Raw genomic sequence first — 22,933 nt, forward strand, 5'->3', positions numbered from 1 at the left:
ACTAAATTGAATCAAGGTAATTTATAATGAATTTATGGATATATATAGCCTGTACGAGTTCATGAACTTGTTACGTAATGATCACAAATACAGAAAACCTAACGTTCAATTAACTGGTTTCTTACTCTGAGTATGCATTCATTATTCAACATCTGAGGATAGAATTGAAATGATATTGTACACTGGTCAACATTAAGCAAAACAAAATTAAATCAGACAGTGGGTTCACCCATCAGAAAGAAATGAGATGATGAAATTCACAGGAAAACATTTTATACAATACATAAATGTCAAAGATGATTATGATAACAACTGATGTTGAATCCTCTCCTTCCAAGTAGATTTTTTTTATGATTCACAATAGGGAATAAAAAAAAAGGTTACACCCAGAGGGATCTACTGACTTGGTTAATTTTTAACAGCTAAATATGTCAGAACACAAAAAAATCACTCAACCAATTTAGAATTAAACTTCTCGATGTAATATATTTGGTATCAAAACATCTAAGTATTCCATATTAAATTAATATTATAACTGCTGTTTGTGCTAAGTTTGAGCTTGCTACCAAGACGTAGCCGTATTCGTGAAGGAAGTGATGCTCCTCGAGTAGTAACTAGTAACATGTTGGTCTAATTCTTAGTGCTGATCGGATCCTGTCGACTACCTCCAACCACCTAGCATAACAACATGATCCAAGTGATGTTGAGACTAATTTCCACAATGCAATTTAATCGACTGAATTTGAATAACACTAAAAAGGACTGGGCAAACAAAACACTGGTCATCATCACTCAGTGGTCAATCAATGACGCATCATATATTTGTCTACAGACCGATTCTAAATATAATTACCGTGTGGGAGGAAGGGACTGAGACACTACAGAACATGTTAAACTTCTCTCATAATCGTTAATGCTAAATTAATCATAACATGATATCGATTAATGGGAATTAGTTTAATAATATTTCATCAGACTGATCATTAATCGTCTGATAATAAGGCAGAAATTTGTCTATTTCTGTCTATTATTACTATTACATGATCTCAATATAATCAGCCCTATAAGACGTTTCATTCCTTTGCGGTTCTAGTTAATGTAAAAATCAAACAACTATCTCGTTCATTGCAATTTTTACGTGGATTTAAAAATGTACACCACAATAGTTGTATTTCCAGATAATTCTTAACAATGCGCAAGCTGTTTCTTTTTGACATACCTACAGTTCAGGATAAACATAACTATTGGTTCAAGCCCCTTGTATTAGTTTATTTGGCCACATCAACTATTATTCTCAAATTATGATTTTAATAAAGATAAATAGAATGAAGGAAAAAAGATAGGAAGACAAAGAATGAGAACAAAACTTACCCATTAAATCTTGTACACGTGGAGTACATCGTTCCAGTGAAATTGTTACATCTGATGTTTCAAAGCATAAATATTTATGAAGTATTGGTAAAGATAGTGTTGTTAAATCACCAAAATAAAGATCTTGTAACCAACGTACATTGATACATGGTATATCCCATAATTGAGCCATTTCATACTTTTTACCCGATGGTCTAAAATTTATTACAATAAACTTGAAATGATAAAAACAAACACGAGATTAAATAAAGAAAATAAAACGAATTATAGCCCATCGAATTGGTAGCTGAACCAGAAATTCGATTATAAATTGATCATATATCATACAAGAAATTTACCAGAGACAGGCTTGATGTGTGATGTTATGAGTAATGTTAAGTAGTTAAAGGCAGTCTGTAGGAAATCTTGTTTAAATCCTTTATGTTAATTGATATTCCACACCAAGATTTACCTAAGATATTCAGAAAACTGATGTTTCCTGTAGGATGTGAACCCGCGCTATTTAGCTTCACAGTCGCAAACGTCGTCACTGAGCTTTAAAGCAATTAATAAAGTATGGCAGTGACTAATGCTGAACAAATTTTGTGATAATTATTATTCATAATAGCACTAAGGCATAAATTGAGTAACTAACGCCTTTCTTTTCTACTATTCAACATATAAATGATATAACAAACAAACTTGAAAAGAAATAATGTAGCGTCATTTTCATTAACTGAAACAAAATGCATGGTCTATTAGGAATGTTAATTAAAAATCGACAAATGTTGTAGCGAAAGGTATGTCGTTTGAATCCCAATATTAACATCAACACTGAGATGTGAGCAGGTACACTCAGTTGACGAGTCCAAACTGAAAAAACGTGCATTCTGGACTTTACTGCTAACCACAACCTATCCACTCTCTGTATAAAATGTGTCCGAAGTAGAGATGCCGTCTAATGGTTACAGGGTTCTATTCCTGTTCTGACCACAGTGATTTAGACAACCTAGTAATATCACTAACACTCATGAATAACATGTGTCGAAAAGTCAAATGCACGAGTCTGTATTTCATAAAAGAACGACAACAATTAGAGTATATTAGACTTTTAATATGATAATAACCAAATATTGAATTATTATTTGGAAATGCATGAACTGATTGTTGTTAGTTTTGAACAATGAGCATGTTATTTTTGATAAGAGAACTGTGGTTGTGTAGTTATCAAGTTATCATTTTATCTCGAAAACAATTGCCTTTCACAAGTAACTACAAATCCATACATCACATTCATATTTTTATTAACTACAAAATGTTAGAGATCTTTACATGCTATATATTTGTATTTTCCCTGTCAGTTTAAGAACAATTTATTAATTTAATTATTATGACAAAAAATATTTATCACTATGAATTATTTAGCTAAAAATATGCATCTAATCTACGATGTTTTACATGAAATAGTTGTACCAAAATGCCCCGGTATAGCCGAGGGTGGGGAGAGTCAGCTCTCCCACTCGAAATGCGCTCACATGGTTACACGTATACAGCTACTGACAGGGAGGTCCTACTCACTGCCTTATCGCAACATTACTGTTGTTTACGAAATCGAAAGGACGAAAAGTGAATATCTAGCGCTTTAAACGGGTTGGTGGATACGGAGGGTCCACTTAGGGGAGTTGGAAAACACTAATTACAAACTAATGATGCATATGGGCTCCAGGAAAAAATAGCGCATGAACCAATCGTTGATCACCGGATACTATGGGACTGCATCTCCTAACATTGCTCCACTGCCTTGTAGATTAGAACCCTTGGTTAAAGGCTCGAAAAGTGGCCCCATAAGAAAACCACCTACTTTAGTTTGGGCGTCCGAGAAATATTCCATCCCTCACAAAAATCGAATGACGAAGGTGCATATATATTTGGTGCCTCCTTGTATCAATGTTCACGTGTTTGAATAAATAAATGAAATAATAAATTAATGTAGTTTATTTGTCCAGTTGACAAATTTACATATTCAGCTTTTGAAATTTTTTCGTTGTGACGACCAGTGAGAAACTAACGAGTTATTTAAACGACGTAGAAGTTGAATGTGTAACCCAGCAGTTTAAAGTAAAGTGTCTCAACAACAAAGAGATTGACACAAATGTGCATTGGTTAAACTTTCAGCACATCGTTGATAGAACAAAATCAAATTAACAATGTCAAAAAACAATGAAAGTGAGTTAATGTATCACTAGTAATAATGAAAAAGGGCTAAATTCTGAGAATATGACTCAACAAAACAAGATGAAAAGGTTATGTATGTAGGCATATGGGAATGAAGATGAAGACCGAATGCATCTGCGCAACTCTAAACAATTCTAAGTCATATCACCCAACGTATCCAATCAATGAAAGAAGTTATCTTGACGACTTCGAAAAGGTAGTTTGCATAGTCAACAATTTCATGCACTAATTCCATGTTTCGGTCTAGTCACACCTAGCATTCTTCTAGCCTGCTTCTAATTTAGTCAAAATCGATTGATAAAGATTCACAGCTTCATATTATAGACAATGACAACAATAATAATACACGAAACAATAAATGAGATGAACAGAAGAAGAGGAATAACTTACTGTTTACAAACTAACAATGTATTGGTCGGTTCAAGGTAATCAGTAAAAGTAGCACCGATTTGACGTATGATCATTTCAATTTTTTGACGATCTTTACCTTCGAAACCAGTTAGTGATATAATCTAACATTTATAAAAATTATTTATGTAATTGTAATTAGTAGATGCATACGTGTTAGAATAATAATAATAGTGATAATAATAATATAAACAAATTGACAGCTGAATGATTGAAAAAGTATCTAACATGCAATAAAAGAATACTATCATAAAAACGTTAAAAAAAGTCAAAACAAGAGAAGTGGAATGTGAATACTGAACAGTATACCAAGTATGCTTATAAGTAGATTCAATCGTCCCAATATCAAATAACTTATAAATAATTATCTAATTGGGAAAACAAGTAAGAAAGTTTCTTTAGAGTAGCAGAGTAACTGAGATTTTCTCAGTTAGTAGTTAACCCTGTTAGCGAATGGGACCTACGTGTGAACAAACGTGGAACGCTTATATTCATTATTTTGCACAAAATTCTGTTATTGTACTGCTAAAGAAAAGTGGTTTTTTTGCTAATCAGTCTTGCTCTTTTTGTCACGAGTTTATTTTTACAAGAGGCCAACATTAATAATCTGATACCACGAGGAGTTATTCAGTTGACCACCACATTATTGTTTCAGTGTACATTATCGGTTTGATCGACGTTCTACTTAACAATCTAACAACACGAAATTTTCATATCATAAATCCCGAAAATCACAGTTCAGTATCATATACATATATATACATCAAGTTTATATCACTACCATTGGTAATAGTGGTGGGGGTAAAATTTACTCATCAGTAAGTGAACTACTGACAATAATAATAGTAGTTAAGATGATAATAGTAGCTTTATTCAACATCATGGATTTGGCTGAAGTACGGAATTCTCAGCACCAATTGTGCAACAATGTCATAAATTTCTTTCTTTTTCTATAGACCTGAATTCAGATTTTGATTGTCCAGAGAAAAATCTTCAAAAATATTCCACGATAGTGAATATTTTTTATCCATCTACAATCACGAGTTTTCTATCAATTCAGCTCTTTTAACTATTTCTCCATATATCAATTATGTATTCCAACCTAATTCATCTCTTACTGTTAGAATGGATGAACAAAGAGGAAAACATGTCAATACTTAGCCATTGTAAAAATCCCTTGGGTTTTTTATTACAGCACAGAGGTATGTACATAGAGTTAGTATTCAGAATCATTCACTTTAAGCAAATATACGACAGGAAAAGAGATTGATTCAAACATTTGACTAGGCAGCCATGTAAATAGATCTGAAAATATGTTTAAACATTAAAATCAACAAACATTCAAGGATATATATTCTAAATATGATAAAATAAACAAATATTTGGACATCAGTCAGATTATATATGAGATGAATATCAGAAGGCGAAAGAATAATAAAAGTAGTAAAAAGGATGGGGACAGGGTAGAAAAAAAGATTAAAATTAACAAAGTTTATTAGACAAATGTCCAGTCGCTATGGGAGGAAAAGGCCAATCAAACTCTCTTTCTACGTACATAGATCAGGTTGGAAACGTTTGATAACGATCATCTCTGCAAGACGAAGTAAGATTGGTGATCTTTATTTGTTGATTATTTTGAGAGATTACCCAATCACTTATTGATTTCATTACCTTTACACAACCTCTTAATTATTACTTCTCAAAATATACACTGATTATTACAGTATATAGATTGTAAATACAACACACAATTATTAAAATATATACGAAGAAAATACGAGTTATTTTTTAAAATAAACCTGTTCCCTTCCCTTCTCCTCATACAAAAATGTCACACTCACCTGTGTACGAATAAATGAAAAAGTGATATCTTTGGAAAATGGTGATGGTAAGTGTAAAATTTCAAATGGTGCGATCATTCTACCTTTTGCAAGTATGTCATTAACCCAATAAATTGTAACCAAACGTTTTTGATCTAGTAAAGCCTTAAAATAAAAAAGCACATACAGAAAACAAAATGATGGTGATGGAAATAACCATAGAAGTAGTATGAATTTTATTGAAGAAATCAGTTTACATTAACAGTATTACTAGCCAGTGGGCCCTCATGTGATACAACTATTTTCTGGAAAACCTATCTACCCAGTAATAATAAATTTCATTTAATTCAGTGGAAATTCAATAGCAAATAAGTCAAAAAGATCGTACTTAGAATAATAACCAGAAAGAATAAATACTGCGAATATACCTTGAGAAGAAAGAATGTAAAGATATGTCTGTAAGAATACACGAACCAGAGATCTAGAGGAATATAAAGATGGACCGTATCGGTGTCACCCTGACAAATTCTCACCCGTGCCAACTGAAGTCTCTAACCACCGAACACAGTTATTCCAAGGATTCTCAACAGGTAATTTGCACTTAATAAAATCGATCAGATAAGTAGTAAATAATTTCATAGACTGATACTATTTCCTGCTTTGGTTGGCCACAACTTTCAGCTTATCTTTACTCCAACCAACAATGCATGTCGAGGTAGGCGGTGGTTGGACAAACGTACAATTTTATCAATCAATTTGCTATATTTACCTACTAAAAGAGTCTGCTTCGTAAGCTAATGATAGGAATCAAAAAATAGTTAACATTTACAATTAATGGTTCAACACACTTGTTTAATCACATCAGGTTCTTCTAGTTGACAATCGATAACCACATGTGTAACTTTAGTAGGATCATAAGCCATTACTACTTCCGCACCATGTGAACGCATAACACGTCGCCAAACAATTTTTTGTGATTCAGGTACATTTCGATAGCCTAAAATTAGTAGAACACAACCAATTAAACATTCTTCCGGTTTAGACGGTAAAGGATTACCGTCATGACCATAATACGTTGGAGTTAATGATATTACAGGTGTTATAATTGTAGGTGTTGAATGTGAAACATTTACTGATGTTGAATTACAAGAAATTTGTCGATTTACAGATTGTACAATTGTAGTAACAGGTATCTGAGATGTATGTCGAGGTGGTTGACCGTTGACAACATTAACGGTAGATGAAGAATGATTGTTTGATGGTATTTGCGCAACTTGAGAATGATGTGTAGGACGTGGACTAAACGAATGATCAACATTATTATTATGTACTAAATGTTGTCCTGCTACATGATGATATGGAGAATGAACTGTGCCAGTTTGGTGAGGATGATTTTGAGCATTGATCACATTGACAGAAGACGAATCACCCATAACCATTTGAGCATTCCCTCGACCTACTGACTGTCCATGTACTATTTGATGATTTGTTTTTAACTGTTGACTTGAAATAATCCCATCTAAAAGTAAATAAGTAAAAAGATATACAAATATTGATCAAAAGGATAATAATTAACAGTTCAGTAAAATAAATGGATTAAGTCTGGAATAATAAATCCATTATGGAATAGATAATGAAACCATTTTACGCTAATCAGTGAACATTTCTAAACTGACCTATGAATAGTAACTATCAGATGTGAAAAGTCTTATGAAAATCTTTTACATTGCTGATCTCCATATTTAATAAGATAAACACATTGTATATCGTTTATTCTCATTTAATGCTACACAAGTAGTTGAAAATGCAATCAACCAAAATCATCCAACACCTAAACAGATATTGTTACCTTCTTTTGAAATAAACAAAAAAATAAATTTCTATCAATTGAAAGAGACCAACTCAAAACATCATTATGACAGATTCAGATTATAATTGAGGGGGACAGCTGCCTGATGCTACCTGGCTTTCAATGATGGTTCGGCTAAGAGCAGTTCGTAATTTGAGTTAGGGAGACTCAGAAAATTCCTCGAAAAGAGCCCAATAGGGCCCTAAAAATGCTGGAAAACATCTTATTCAATCTGTGCTGAATAGAAGTTTCTGAGAAATATCTAGAAAGGGAATAGTCACCTGTCACATTTCTGATTGGATAATTACCTATCCTGCTACTATGTTTAGTACGGTTCCAGAACTTTCCAGGAGTCCAAGGCCATCCGAAATACTATAGAAATCCTCAATTTTCTGTACATAAAATAACCTTGGAGTAAAGCGTTCTTTCCATATTACGCATCTTTTCTCTCGTGTCCAGGTTATCGTGTAGTGTTAGCCTGGGGTTATTAGATCTTCGGAAACCGATTCAAGCGTTAAGTTAGAAGATTTATCAATTTGAAAACTATGGAAATTCATTATCTAATTTAAACATTCTGTCATTTTAGAAATTTCATAATACCGAACAAATTAAAAAATACAAAACATACTTGGATGAATTTGTTGAGGCGTGTGAATGGGTTGCTGTTGTTGTTGCTGATGGTGGTGTTGATGCACCCCTTGTTGTTGTGAAGAATGCACAGCATTGTTATTATTATTGCTAGTATTAACCTGAGCTGTTGGATTAGTTTGAAAAAGAACTTTGTTAGCTGGAGCTCGATTAGTTATTTGTGAGACAGCACGTTGATTAGTAGTAAATGTGACTAATGAAGATTGATTTTGATGGAAACCATTTCCAAGAGTATTATTCGTATTGTTAGAACATGGTAGGACAGAACGAAGAAGCATTCCTCCACTTGGAGTTGAGTTGGTGAAACTTCTTCCAAACTTTAAAAGAAATTTTAGGTGGAAGTAATGATCGGTCTACAGTAAGCTGATTTACGAAGTAAATGTTTAACGTATTCGGCATTTAAGTGACACTTATCTTATTCGAAGCCCAGTGACACCTTTTGGCTACTGATACGGAAATAATTATAGCTGGTGTAGAACCTGTAACTTACTGTTTTTACTACTAACCCACATCCGCACTACCGATAGACGGAATATCACAACATTGTTTATAGAGGTAATAACCATAATACCTATGTAAATGAACCGTAATGATAAGCATACATTAGTTCCGACCTGTGACCTACAAGTATAATATCAACCATTAAGTAATCAGAAAGCACTGAGATTTACAGTTACATTTATTCCTAGTAAATAAACTCTCATTTTAAAGCTATATAACTTTTGGATTATGCGCTCAAGTTAGTTAGATAAAAAGAAAATATACATTACTATTGAGTCATTCATTTTTATGTAGAAGAAATGATAATATAGCTTACTGTATTCGACATTGACTGATGTTGTGGTGCAGCGATAATTTGCTGTCCAGTCGGTGATTGAAATATGATCTGTTGTGGATGTTGTTGTTGCGGTTGTGGTGTAAAACAACCATGGATTGTTTGATACTGTGGTGGAGTACCAACGCCGCCACCACCAACAGGAACAGCAGCAGCGGTAGCGGGTGAAAGTTGAACTTTCTGTTGTTGTTGCTGCTGTTGCTGTTGATAATGAGTAGGATGAGGCGTCAATGCAGCAGAGAATTGATGTGGTGGTTGTACATAATGCCGATTCAATTGGTTATTCACAGAATGACGTGTAGGCGATTGGGGTGTTTGTATCTGTTGCTGTAATTGTGTCATTTTACCACCACCACTTAGGATAGTTGAATGTTGTTGAGACAGAATATTCGATGTAGATGGTGATTTTACTTGATTAGCATTAATGACACTACCACTATTTCCCAAGGTATTATTATTATTACTGACATTGTTAGTAGGTGATTGTAAGGCGAAATGAAGTTGTACCGCTTGCTGTTGGTGGTGTGGTTGTTGTTGGTGTGTTGACGAAGTTGTTGCTAAACTACAATTTGGTTGAATAACTTGGTGTTGTGATTGATTATGATGTAATGTACGATTATCAATGATCATAGTAGGTGTTAACTGTGAATTACTATTCACAGTAGTAGGCGCTAAGGTAGCCAAATGATGTTGTTGTTGTTGTTGGTAATGATGATGAGGAGGATGATGTTGGTTACTTTCCGACAATAAAGCTTGTTGTACCGGCGATGAACTATACGGTGTCGACTTGATTTGTATAAGTTGACCAGCAGGATTACCAACACCCACGTTACTTCCCCCCGTAGATTGCAATAATAATTGCTGAGTGATTGATGGTGATGATGAAGATGACAACGACGACTGTGAATTAACGCTTTGTTTATTATGAGGTGTTTGTTCAATACTTGTTGAATTATGCCCAGGTTGATGATTTGATTGAAATAAATGATTTGATGATTGAATGGTATGACTTGTTGGAATTTGATGATGACTAGATGATAGTGGATGTTGTGGATTAACATGGTTACTAGATAGTAAAATATCTCCACAACCTTCTGAACTGATTATAGTCACATCTGATTGTGATTCCATGTTATCGTTCTATCAAAATAAAAAAAAGAAAGTGAAATTTTCAACAATTAAAACAGGTGATTGAATAAAAATACTTTTCATCAGTTTCGAAATCATTTCTAACATGAATTGAATTTATCAGTCTCTTTAGGCATATGTAGATCCGGTGCAGATTGCCTCAATATTGTCATCAAGTCACAAGCATTTTAAGCAGTAAAGGAATACAGCACGCGCGAGATTTCCTATTCAAGATTGTCACTTAGATTTAACTGCACCGCAGTGTTGATATTTACACCGGGACTAGAGTCCAGTACCTTTGCTTCAAACGCCTAACACGTTATCCACTTAGCATTTGTAGCGAAGGGTACTTGGTTCAAGTCCAGGTTTAAACACTCAGAGATGTAGGTACATCCAGCTTACGAGTCCTAAATAAAGGCAAAACGATTGTCCTAGATTTCACTGCTAACCAACCTTGCAAACTTCGTAAAATGCTTGTGACTTAATGGCCATATCGAGGCGTTTCGCAAAGGATACACATATGTCAGTCAGTCAGTTAGTCAGTTACAACGTAGAACTTCGTACGTACGTACATCAGTTCGAGTTGCCATACCACATTAGCACAGAAATGCAGTTGTCGATTCGAATCCCATATTGGTAGAAGTAGTAAGAGTATAAGTATTATGTGAAAGATAAGGGTTTGAAGATGTTATTGAAGGAGTATAATCCAATGAAATAAATTTGGAAAGAGAAAAAGGATACGGATATGAAGAATTCAGAAGATTAGAATTAGGCAGAACACAAAGAGTGGATGCACCTTCGCCATTGCAAACGATTTTGAGCCATGTCATTCAAGGTCTCTAACCATCGGTTGCTATCATCTCGCGAATCCCAACCAGGTAGTCTACACCTACCAACATGGCTCAGTCCACTTGTCAGTGACTTCATGGATTTGTGTCATGTTTTGGTCTAGCCGCCCCTAGCTTTCTTCCAACCTACTCCTACACCATGAAACATTGCACGTCGGGGCAGTCGGTGGTTGGGCATACGTAACACATGTCCCAGCCATCTCAACTGATGAAGTTTCACTACTTCATCAATCGATTTGCCATCCTTACCTAGTACCCGTTTCCTAACAACTGCATTGCTTACCCGGTGGTCCCAGGATATACGAGTAATGCTTCGAAGACACCTATGATCGAATACTAGTAGCCTACGAATATCATCTACTCTTACTGGCCATGTTTCAGAGACATAAAGTAGAACGGAACGAACTGCTGCGCAGTAAACCCGTCCTTTTGTTGCTAGGGGGACATCTCGCCTACGCCATAAATGACGCAAGTTGGCGAAAGCTAGACGAGCCTTCTGTATCCGTGCTGAGATTTTGTCACACGCCAGACCACAAGGGTTGATGAGACTCCCAAGATAAGTGAAGCTGTCAACACGCTCAACTACTTCACTCCCTATCATTAGTTCAAGTGTCGATGCAACCCAATCCTGAAGTAACATTTTGCACTTCGAGGGAGAGAATCGCATCCCGAACATGCCTGCATTGTTGCTTATAGTGGTCAGAAGACTCTGCATGTTGCCGGCGTCCTCACCAAGTAAAACTATGTCGTCGGCGTATTCTAAGTCAACAAGTGAGCCTCCCGGTAAAAGTTCAACTCCAGGAGATTGAGATGATGAAAGCGATATCTCTAAAAGCATGTCAACGACAAAGTTAAACAAGAATGGGGAGAGTGGACAGCCCTGACGAACACCACTTGAGGTAACCAATTCTGATGACAGTTCGCCATAGGCTCTAACTCGACCAGTTGTGTTCGAGTAGAGAGCCTTTATGAGGTTAATGTACTTCTTTGGTACTCCTTTCACTGACAAACACTGCCATAGAACCTCACGATCAACGGAGTCAAATGCCGCCTTAAGGTCAAGAAATACTACTATTGTGGGACGTCTGAATGTATGTCTATGTTCTAGGACCTGACGTAGAGTGAATATCTGGTCTATGCAACCACGTCCAGGTCGAAAACCAGCCTGGTTTTCTCTAGTCTGCTCTTCGCGAGCTTTGGTTAGGCGACCTAGTATTATTGAAGCTAATATTTTAGACACTATATTAGTCAAACTGATCCCTCTGTGATTGTCACAGGAGGACTTTTGTCCTTTCTTATAGACTGGCACAATCAGTGATTGGGACCAGTCAGATGGAATTACGTCCAGTTCCCAGATTCTACCTAAGACCTCAGTCAATCTCACTGCTAGTACTGGACCACCATCCTTAAAAATCTCAGGAGTAAACCTGTCAGGGCCTGCTGCTCTCCCTCGCTTTAGATTTCCTATAGCTTTATCAACCTCGTAGAGAGTTGGAGGACTTACCTCAATTTGCCATTCAGGACGACTGGGGATCGTGGGTAACTGAAGTGTGGCTGAAGGCCAGTTGAACTGATCCCTAAAGTGTTCTGCCCATCGATCCAATCTCCTGGATTGAGAATGAATGATATGCCCATCTTTGTCTGAGATAGTTTCGCTAATAGTTGGGTTCCTAATGCCGGTTTCTTTAATAAGTCTGAATAGCTGTCTGCTGTTACCTATTGCCGCTGCCTTTTCCATCTCTCTTGCTTTCGCTACCCACCACTGTTCACGATCATTGCGTAGGCTTCTTATTAGCCTTCGCTTAAGCTGACTCCGCTCTTCGTTATGTTCGGAGCCAGGTGGGATGAGTTTTCGAGCATCTATCAGTGTGGTAGATGCTGCCGAGATCCATTGTTTCTCCCTAACCTTATGGCTTACCTTACTAGCGGATATCACTGCTGTTTCCACAGCTTTTCGGATGTCATTCCACGCTGCTTCGGGGTGGGCACAACTTACATGTCTGTCTAACTGTTTTTCTAGTTGTTCCTGAAATATATTCTTAGCTTGCCTATCATTAAGTAGAACCCTTAGAGGCTTCCTGCAGTGTCTTTCCTACGTCCAGTAAGACGCAGACAGATACGTGCTCGCACTAGAGCATGATCTGGGTCTAAACATGTGCTCCAGAATGAGCGACAGTCTTCTATCGAGCCCCTCCATCGGTGACTGATAACGATTTGATCTAATTGGGTCCAACGTTGGGACGAATTCGGGGGTCGCCATGTCAAAAGATGTTTTTCCTTATGCTTAAAGTTAGTATCTGCAAGAAATAGGCGGTTATCTGAGCACAGCTGCAACAGACGGACGCCATTATCTGTCCTTTTAGCCACGACAACATAAGATCCTCCAAGGTGTCTTTCCCTTTCACTTAGTTTACCTACTTGAGCGTTAAAGTCACCAGCCACTATTACTACATCAGAACGCCTAGCTTTTCGGAGAAGGTCAGAAAGTTTCCTGTAAAACTCATCTTTTATATCGTCTGAGCTGCAGTCAGTGGGAGAGTAGGCAGAGACGACGAAGAGGCATCGACGAGTTTCCCTATCTTTTCGAGTCCTTACTGATCCGTTTAGTCGGACAGAGCATAGACGACTGTCTACTGGGATCCAGTCTAAAAGAGCTAGTTCTGTCCTAGGACTTAATGCTATACCTACTCCGGCGAGGCCACGGGAAGCAGCATCAGGGCTTCCAGATACACGAAGCGTGTATCGAGATGGTTCTTTATTATGACATAGTGAGGTCAAATGAATGACACTACTTGGATCTTGTATGCGCGTTTCGGAGACGCAGCACACATCGATGGTGTAAGATTCTAGAGTCCTAGCTAAGGAAGCCTGTTGTCCTATTTGGCACAATGTTCGGACATTAAAAGTCCCTATATGTAGTTTAGAGCATGGTTTCAGGAGACCAGGAATAACGTTCCGTGTACTTGAATCGTTTGCCCTAGCGGTGCGGGATGATAAAAGGACGTGGGAAGGGTTAGTCGTGGAGATAAGAGAGTTATTAGGAGTAGGAAGGATTTGAAAGTGACCAACTTGGTCTCATGTGCTGTTACGGGTATGAGAGCTAATATCACTTCTCGGCTGCCCACACCGTGGAAGGGTATTTCTTGAGGGACCTGAAAAAGAAGTTGGATTAGTGTTGGTCTTAACGAACTGGGAGCGTGACTGCAGTGCCCAACGGACAACTGCTTGAGGCCTGTCACGCACGGCCTTTTTGTGGGGGATTTTTGACGTGTTAGCTCCGTTCTTCAAAGGACCTTACCGCCGGAGACGGAAATCCGTGGGATAAGGCGAGGTGTGTATTTTTAGGGTCGACCTTTTCTAACCACCCCTCCTTGTGGGAAGGCAGCATCGCTGTCATGCTGGTTGTCTGAAGGAAACACCTTACTGCCGTCACACCTCTGTACAGTCAGCAGTACGACTTCGTCTTCGGACCTTGGGATTGCTGCTTTTAGTCTTACCGCTCTTCAACCGACCTGTCTGGCATGGTAGTACCCTGAAGAACGATTGTTCCAGCCAGCATAGCTCGATCGCTTCATCACAATAGGCAAGCCCGACCACCACATCAAGGTAGCAGCAACGGTCGGGTCACATATGTCAAGAGGAATTGATCAATTGCAGTTCATTGCATCAACAGAAAGATTCAAACAATCAATACAAATGGATGAATTGAATTCAGTGAATGTTAATGATACTATCCGGCTATGCAAACTGAAGTACATGGAGTGAATTTGAATATGGGACTTAGTGGATGAGAGTCGAACGCCTTATTCAATAAATCACCGCTTCAATATGATGCCAAATCATTATATGTCTATAAAATAAACGTACACATATTCAATAGATAATTCATAAGGACTCACTTGTTGATATGGTTGACGAGTAGTACGAACTAATAAAGTTGGCTGTTGAACTGGTACGGTATGTTGAAAATGTTGAACATTTACCTGAGGTTGGGTTTGTTGTTGTTGAGCTAAAGTTGAATTATTAACAGCATTCAATATACTACCAGCACGTTGATAAGGATCTATGGTAAACAAAAGTTATATATATATATATATGGGTGGAATCACAACGTTAGTGTCAAACTCGCTTTCCATTAAGTATATTCAAGGTCCATTACATAAGGATGCTGTACGCAGATCCAAACATTTAATGATTAGTGAATAAAATTCCGACTTACATTTTTTCGGCCACGCGTATATAGCCTCTGCCAGGGAAGTCCTACTCAATGCCTTCTCACAGTGGCATTACTGTTGTTTACGAAATTGAGAGGAAGAAAAGCGAATGCTCGGCGCTTTAACCGGGTTGGTGGACAAGGCGAGTCCACCTAGGGGAGTTGGAAAACCCTGATTCCAAACTAATGGTGCACATGGGCTCCAGTATCCTGAAGGAACAAATGGCGTACGAATCAATCGTTGATCACCGGCTCCCATGGGACTGCATCTCCTCACGATGCTCCACTGCCTTGTGGATCAGACCGTTAGGTCAAAGGCTCCGGGTGTGGCCCCCTAAGAAAACCACCTGCTTTGGTTTGGGCACCTGAGCAGTATCACAGCCCTCACACAAATCAAATGAGATTTGTGCGGCGCATATGTATCTGGTGCTTCCTTGTACCAATATTTATGTGTTTAAATAAAATAAAAAACAGATGAAAGCTATCTTTAATCAGCGCAATAATTATATAACTTGAATTTATAATAGTAAATATCTCAGTTCTATAAGAGGTCACTCGTGTCTTAAATAGATCATAATAGTAACATCTGATACTGTGAAAGTGAGATATGAGTTTGAATCTCATGAACACAACAGTTTGCTTAAGATTACAGATACACCGTGTTGAAAAGTGGCGACTAACACAAAATCTAGACACAAGGTTTCCTGCCGACTACCTTGAACCATCTATCATTTATATATACGAAATAATTATAGCGACAATAGATTATTCTAACGAAATAACATCATTATCATTAATCAAAAATATTTTAACAGTTAAATTTACGAGTCGACCGAAGGTGGACGATCATTCAAAACTTGGAAGCACTAGACAGCCTTTCGTCCTGGTATGGGACTCCTCAACACTGTGCATCCACAATCTGAACATGGGACTAGAACCCAGGACCTTTGGTCTCGCGCACGAATGCTTAGACTCTAGACCACTGAGCTGGCATCAAATGGTGTTAATGTCTAACTTAAATCGATCCATGATCTTGAGCAACCCTTCATCCACTGTCTGAGGTGGATAGCTGTCTCACGCCCGACACGATTTGAACTCCAATAAATGGGCGCTATTAAGGAGTCCTATACTAGAAACAAAAAGCCGTCCAATGCTTCTAGGTTTTCAATGATGGTGTAGCTTAGATCGACTTGTGAATTCAACTGTTAAAATACTACAATCTCCATAAATACCCATATGAACAAAAATATTTGTACACATAAAAATAAAATTCATCTGAAAAACTATTAACTACTTTGAACAGGAAATGACTGTGTGTGCAATTGTCCATGTGTTGTTTGTTGTGGTACACTAGCTACAAGTTGACCACATGGATGTCTTTGTACAATATAAGCTGATGTTCCACCTTGTACTGACGACTGTGGTTGGTGTGATGCAATTGTAGCTGTGGTAGTTAAATAATGTTGCATACTTGTAGATCGCTGAAGTTGAGAGGGTGTAGGTTGTAGTGAATTACTATTAGCCGGTCGATATTGCATTTGTTGTAAACTGCCAGTTAGTAAAACTGAGGGAAGTGCGGAACCAGCACAACCGGCCATCACAATAGATGGCTGTTGTTGTTGTTGAATATGCTGTTGATGAGATGATGCTAAAGTTTTAGTGACTCCGGTAACTTTAGCATTTTTTGGTGATTTTGGTGAAACTTTATGACCGAGATTACTTCCAACAGCACGACAAGGTGATTTTGGTGATTTCGGTTTTCGATGACTTCCAGAAATTTGTGAATTGGTCAAATTGGATGAACTACCATAGCTAGAATTAATAAGATTGCTTAAATTAGATGGATTTCCTCCTTGAGGTCCAGAAAATGAATTTGGTCCATTTTGATTATGTCCTGTATTACTATTGGATGAATGGGCTTCAGAAGATGATGCTGAAGAAGAGCCTCGACCATGAGATGATTCCTACGAAGTTGAACAAAATAATAGAACTTCATACAACACGTTATGTGTTAGATTTATCTAAGAAACACCAAACATCATTTCAACAATTTAAAGCTAAGAAATATCCAGTTGTGATTACAATAAAGGAGAACAATACGACAAAAACCATGTCAAAACGGAAGCATGCTACTCTTAGGTTCTTTTCTCCTAAAAAAGGCGATCAGCATTCACTTTGCGTTCATAAAATATACCTACCTATGACTCTCATATAAAATAATCCCCAATATACAACCTTTTTTAAGTGTCAATTTTCTTTGATCACTAATGCCAGTAATAATGAAGGGCTATGAAAAGGAAGATAATTAGGCTAGATCAAATTGTTATTTCCTTCGATATCTACGCTATATTAAACGCACATCAGTTGAATGATAGTGAAGTTACTCTTATACAATTCATAATAGTGAATAGTTCATTTTGGAGGAAAACGATACAGGAAGAAGCATCATCGTCATCATTATACGAAAAAGAGTCCACTAAAACACTAAAATAGTCTCAAAGATTCCATAAGACAGAATGAATATAATCAATCAAACAGTCCATAATGTAAAAAGAATGGAGGATAAAAGCAACTATATGATAATGGAAAGGTTATTAACGGAATCACTTGTAATTATTGTTACCTGTTGTTTTTGTTGCTTTTATCTTCCATTTCATATATCTGTTAACAACACTTACCCGATTCCATGTATGCTGTAAGCTGAGAATATTTTTCACATTTTGCATAACAATAGCATCTTTTTCTTCTTCATTCAAATTTTGCTCCTGCATGTGCTTGCTAGACTTTGATTTACTTGTCTTTCCATGATGTCCAGTAGTCGTGGTACTGGTGGTAGTAGTAGTACTAACACTACTAGCACCACCGCCGCTGTTGCTACATCCTCCTCCACTATTCCCAGTAATATTATTTATGGCATTAACACCTGTAGTTGCAGTTAATGATGTTGTCAATGTGATAGTATTACTACCACCACCCCCACTATTACTACCAATTACTGAATGTCCACCAAGTGTTGTTGTAGAAGTTGTGGTCGGCAATAGACTATTAGTCAAAATTACATTAGTATGATTTGTTGATACACTGGAAGTGGAATAATTAGTTCCTAATGAAATAGGATTTCCATGAGCATCTAAATACAATATACATATATATATATATATATATGTTTATACATGGATAGGTGTAGATAAGTGTAAATTAATAATAAATTATTAGAATAGAAGCTAAATACAAGATTTTCGACTATTTTTGAATAGGAGAGAAAAATATATAAAGAGACCATTTAGTTTATACTTTAACTTTACAATCTAGTTTGTCGAATAATTAATCTTTCTATATGTTCTGTTCTATGTATAGATTTTGAGTATTGTGTACATTTTAAATACTGGAATAACAAGATAGGCAACTGAATAATATAAATGAAACAATATTACAACCTTAATTCATGAAGCTGTAGTTATAATGTTGACTTTTTTAAAATTTTCAATTCTTATTTCATAAATTTGTATCAAAAAAGATAAACACTGTTTGTCTCTCTCTCCCTCTCTGTAAACACAAACTAGAGTATTGTTCAAAGGTCGGGACTTCAAACTGGATTCAATTAGTGAATGCTTTCTTTCATCATCACTTCATATTTAGTTCATGTTTATTATCACAACCTTATTGAAATCAAAACTCCGCCTGTAGCTCTTCAAGAGTTACTACCAGTCCTACGCACGAGTAAAGGAGGAGGGTTGGGCATGGGGTCGGCAACCCCATTCCATAGAAAAAAATATTGCTAAAAAACACCAACTAGATTAAACAAGTTAAACCATTAAAACTCTACCCTCTGAGTTTAAGGAAGAAATATGACGCCTTATGGTGGAGTCACGAGGCCAATGCCGATTCTAACAACCAGAGCAACAATTTTTATAGGTGCATGGAACGTCCGGACAATGTGGGAGGCCTGAATGACCAGTCAAATAGCAATGGAAATGAGGAGATACAAATTGGCAGTACTTGGAATCAGCGAAACCTATTAGACACAAGCTGGATAGCAAAGTCTTGATACAGGAGAGATGCTGCTTAACTCCGGTTACGAAGAGGAAGATGCTCCACACACTCAAGGAGTTTCTCTAATGCTGTCCAGAGAAGCACGAAATGCACTTGTAGGATGGGAATCTTATAGATCCAGAATTATCAAAGCATCATTCAAAACAAAGACGGAGGGAATCACAATGAATGTTATCCAATGTTATGCACCCACCAATGATAGCAACGACGACGATAAAGATCAGTTCTACTCGAGGCTGCAATCAATCATAGAGAAGTGCCCAAGAAAGGACCTCACCATCCTGATGGGAGGTCTCAATGTTAAAGTCGTGTTCAGAGCCTGATGGGATGGGTTTACGAGAATCCATCAGTGCAATAGACATAGTAGAAATTCAACAAGTACAAAAATATTTGTATGAAGTACAGTACATGGGCTACATTGTCTATTGGGTGAGTAAAATTAAATTAGTCAGCACAGTTAATACGACCATGTACTGTATAATATAAATGCGGACAGTTATTTACTTACCAGACCCTCCAGTTTGTTGCATTAGTCCTTGTTGAACTGCAGGATCAGTATAAATTGATGAAGTGGATGGATAACGCTGAAATGAAATATTTACGTATTATATACATATATCTAGTACTTAGCAAAACTATAAAGATAAAAATCAATTGGAAGTGAATAGTAGTTTTCAGATTAAAATCTTATAAATTAAATAGGCACTAATCTGTTTCTCATAACAAGTATTTCTTATTCCAACGGGCAATTTTCATTCCAAATTAACATCAGTGTGAAATCGCTAAAAGCATACTATAACAGAAAACAACGATCTTCAAGGTTATTGAGTTCACGTACCCTAAGCGTTTCAAAAGTAAATAAGGTGATTTTAAAAAACTAAGCAGGATTTTATTTACAAATATATTTGTTGTATTATGAAGAAATTTTGTTCGACATAATTAAACGAAGTAAAGAATATGAAATATTACGGAAAGTTTGGAAAGAGATATGAGGAAATGAATACAGCTGGGTATATTGAGACAAATTTTAAGCATATTACTTATAATATCCAAGCTATCATCAGGCATTAAGTAGAATCCAGTACATACATGTGTTAGTCCAAGTTGCCACACTGTATCAACACAAAGCAATGTTTTAAAATCATCTGACAGAGCAGAAGTAATAGTAGTGTAGTGAACAAGAACACAAGTGGGGACAATCGAATGTATTGAAGTACAAAATTACAGAACATCTTAGTAAAATCTGAGAACTATACAATAAATACTTAATTTGCAAAGTTTCAACCAACTGTCTCGAACCTAACTGTTTTTCTTTTTGCAAATTGTCAACCGATCGTCTCAGACTTCACTGTCCCTTCATTTCCATAGCGATCATTCACTGTTCTCGTTCACTTTTCCTCGATTTTCCCAACCTTCTGCTGCCAGGTATTCCATTTTTGATTTATGATGCATACTAGTTATATCTATTGACATCAGTAACACACACCACAGTAGCAGTATCAGTGGCAACAAAAAATATTGGGCATTTTGGTGGAGTTTCGTTCTCTGACCTGTAAGGTTGAATTGCGGAGATTTTGTTGTTTTTTTTTGAACAACATCATCAGGACAAGTATCTGAACTTTGATGAAAGAGAATGAAACTCCACCCAAATCCACCTGAGCTATAAGTTTTTTCCACTATCTTAACATTGGGTACAGACACAATAATTCGAGAAGAAAAACGAATTTTTCTTGAATTAATTTTTTATCATCACCTAAGTGTATAGTCGTAAACAAATCTAAGGGTGATTTTGTCAGGTTTAATCTGTCTTAAAGATGACAAGAAATCATATATTATAATTAGTTTAAATAAATCTCTAAAAACAAGATTCAAACACCTTAGATAAAAAAGTATGCTTTTAACTAACCTGTGCAACAGCACTCTGTGGGCGATTCAGTGCGAATCGATGAGAACTAATGCCACCCCCTCCGCTAACAGCCCCCACATTTGGAGCAACTGGATAACGATTTGGTACAGGTGGTGACAATGAAAAACGCCGTTGTTGTTGTTGTTGCTGACTACCACTTCGAAACTGATCTTGAGAGGCTTTTTTAGACGAACCACGACCTGAACCGCTGCCACTACCACCACGTGAATGTCCACCACGACCAGGTTTATTCGGAGGTATAGGTGATAAACCACTACCAAATTGTGACTTTTGATCAACATTTTTCATATTCTACAAAAACAAGAGAAGAATGTATTGCAGAAAAACAATTAGAACAGTACTGATGAAATATTTCGAGGTGTATACATCATTTACACGGCTAAAACAGTCATTTACCTACCCCCGCCTGATAGAATATAGTATATTTCAATTGCAGTGTACTGATAGAGTGTGAAAAGCAGTTAACTTGACAACTATAAATAAATCAACGGAAAACACGTGCTAATGTTGTATAGACGCCATAGAACAAAACATGGACAAATAAATTATAAGTACATGTTTAATGAATGTTTCCCCTATGTCTCAAACACAGCTCTACTTTGCCTGTACGTGAAATGCTCGACATATCTTAATTTTTCTTCAACGACTAGTTATCTGAATCCACTAAACAAGCTCTAGCAACAAGTATCAACAAAATTAAAAGAACAATACTAACCGATAATACACCAAAAGTGGGTAAAATCGTGTATTGAGTAAGAATAAAATCAGCTGAAAGGTCAGTACTTTCAGATTGATGTAAACCATTTAGCCTTGCTGTCTTACGAATTCAACGCTAATTAGTTAAACAATAAACATAGGGGAGAAATTTGATACAGATATGAAAGGACATTGGTGTTTTAATTAACATTAATACTACTTATATTATTGAAGGACCATACTAAAAACAATTATAATTCGAAGAATAACTTATCGAAAAAAAACAAGATAACATGGGGAAGTAATTCATAAAATTAATAACTCTGAAAAACAAATAATTTTACATGATTATAAGTTTTAACACTACATGTAATTAGTAATTTTCGAGGCATGAATCTAGAAATCATCATATAAGCGAATGTAATCGGTAAATATTATTGGATATTAATTTACCTTTACTTAATACAACTCCATAATAAAGATTTTCAGTCACCTTCGTGTTACATTTTTTGAAAGTAAGAACTAGGGATATAATATTGATACTCAAACCGAAGCGTTATGTAAAATCGAGTTTAAAATTGATATCTAAAAGCTAAATTTTACTTGTTTTAACCACTGGCATTACTGCTGCAGTTAAATAAACAGCAGGAATAGGATGAAAAAAAGTGAAGAGGTAGTAATTTTTGTGACATGATTCGGTACGAAAGTTGTATGCGACTGGAATCTGTCAGTTTATCACGATTTCCTGCTTGGAGTCATAGAGATGGTAGAACTCAAGGGCTTGAGACGTTATCAGATATGGAACAAAATAGGAACAAATGGTAACCCGATTGTAGTTTTCTTGCTTGTATTTCTAACTAAACTGTCTTTCCTACTACAAACTATCCTTGTTCGGTTTTTTTCATTACTTATTTTGATTACAC

The 22,933-nt window shown here is 36.5% G+C and overlaps 1 protein-coding gene across 1 annotated transcript in view; it reads right to left on the reverse strand.

Annotated features, from left to right (window-relative positions):
* The window catches only part of Smp_138400 (hypothetical protein), a gene marked incomplete at both ends in the record, with an annotated part of 43,400 nt that overhangs the window by 15,514 nt on the left and 4,953 nt on the right, over positions 1–22,933 (reverse strand). The window contains 12 exons of the mRNA XM_018799551.1: positions 1,372–1,565; positions 3,976–4,097; positions 5,835–5,978; positions 6,800–7,332; positions 8,291–8,627; positions 9,128–9,816; positions 9,979–10,285; positions 15,021–15,184; positions 16,629–17,298; positions 18,013–18,464; positions 19,896–19,971; positions 21,294–21,605. Of these exons, the coding sequence (XP_018651329.1) occupies positions 1,372–1,565; positions 3,976–4,097; positions 5,835–5,978; positions 6,800–7,332; positions 8,291–8,627; positions 9,128–9,816; positions 9,979–10,285; positions 15,021–15,184; positions 16,629–17,298; positions 18,013–18,464; positions 19,896–19,971; positions 21,294–21,605 (4,000 nt within the window). The remainder of the gene's footprint in view (positions 1–1,371; positions 1,566–3,975; positions 4,098–5,834; positions 5,979–6,799; positions 7,333–8,290; positions 8,628–9,127; positions 9,817–9,978; positions 10,286–15,020; positions 15,185–16,628; positions 17,299–18,012; positions 18,465–19,895; positions 19,972–21,293; positions 21,606–22,933) is intronic.

This window comes from Schistosoma mansoni, chromosome 3, assembly GCF_000237925.1.
Source record: "Schistosoma mansoni strain Puerto Rico chromosome 3, complete genome".
Classification (NCBI taxonomy): Eukaryota; Metazoa; Platyhelminthes; class Trematoda; order Strigeidida; family Schistosomatidae; genus Schistosoma; species Schistosoma mansoni.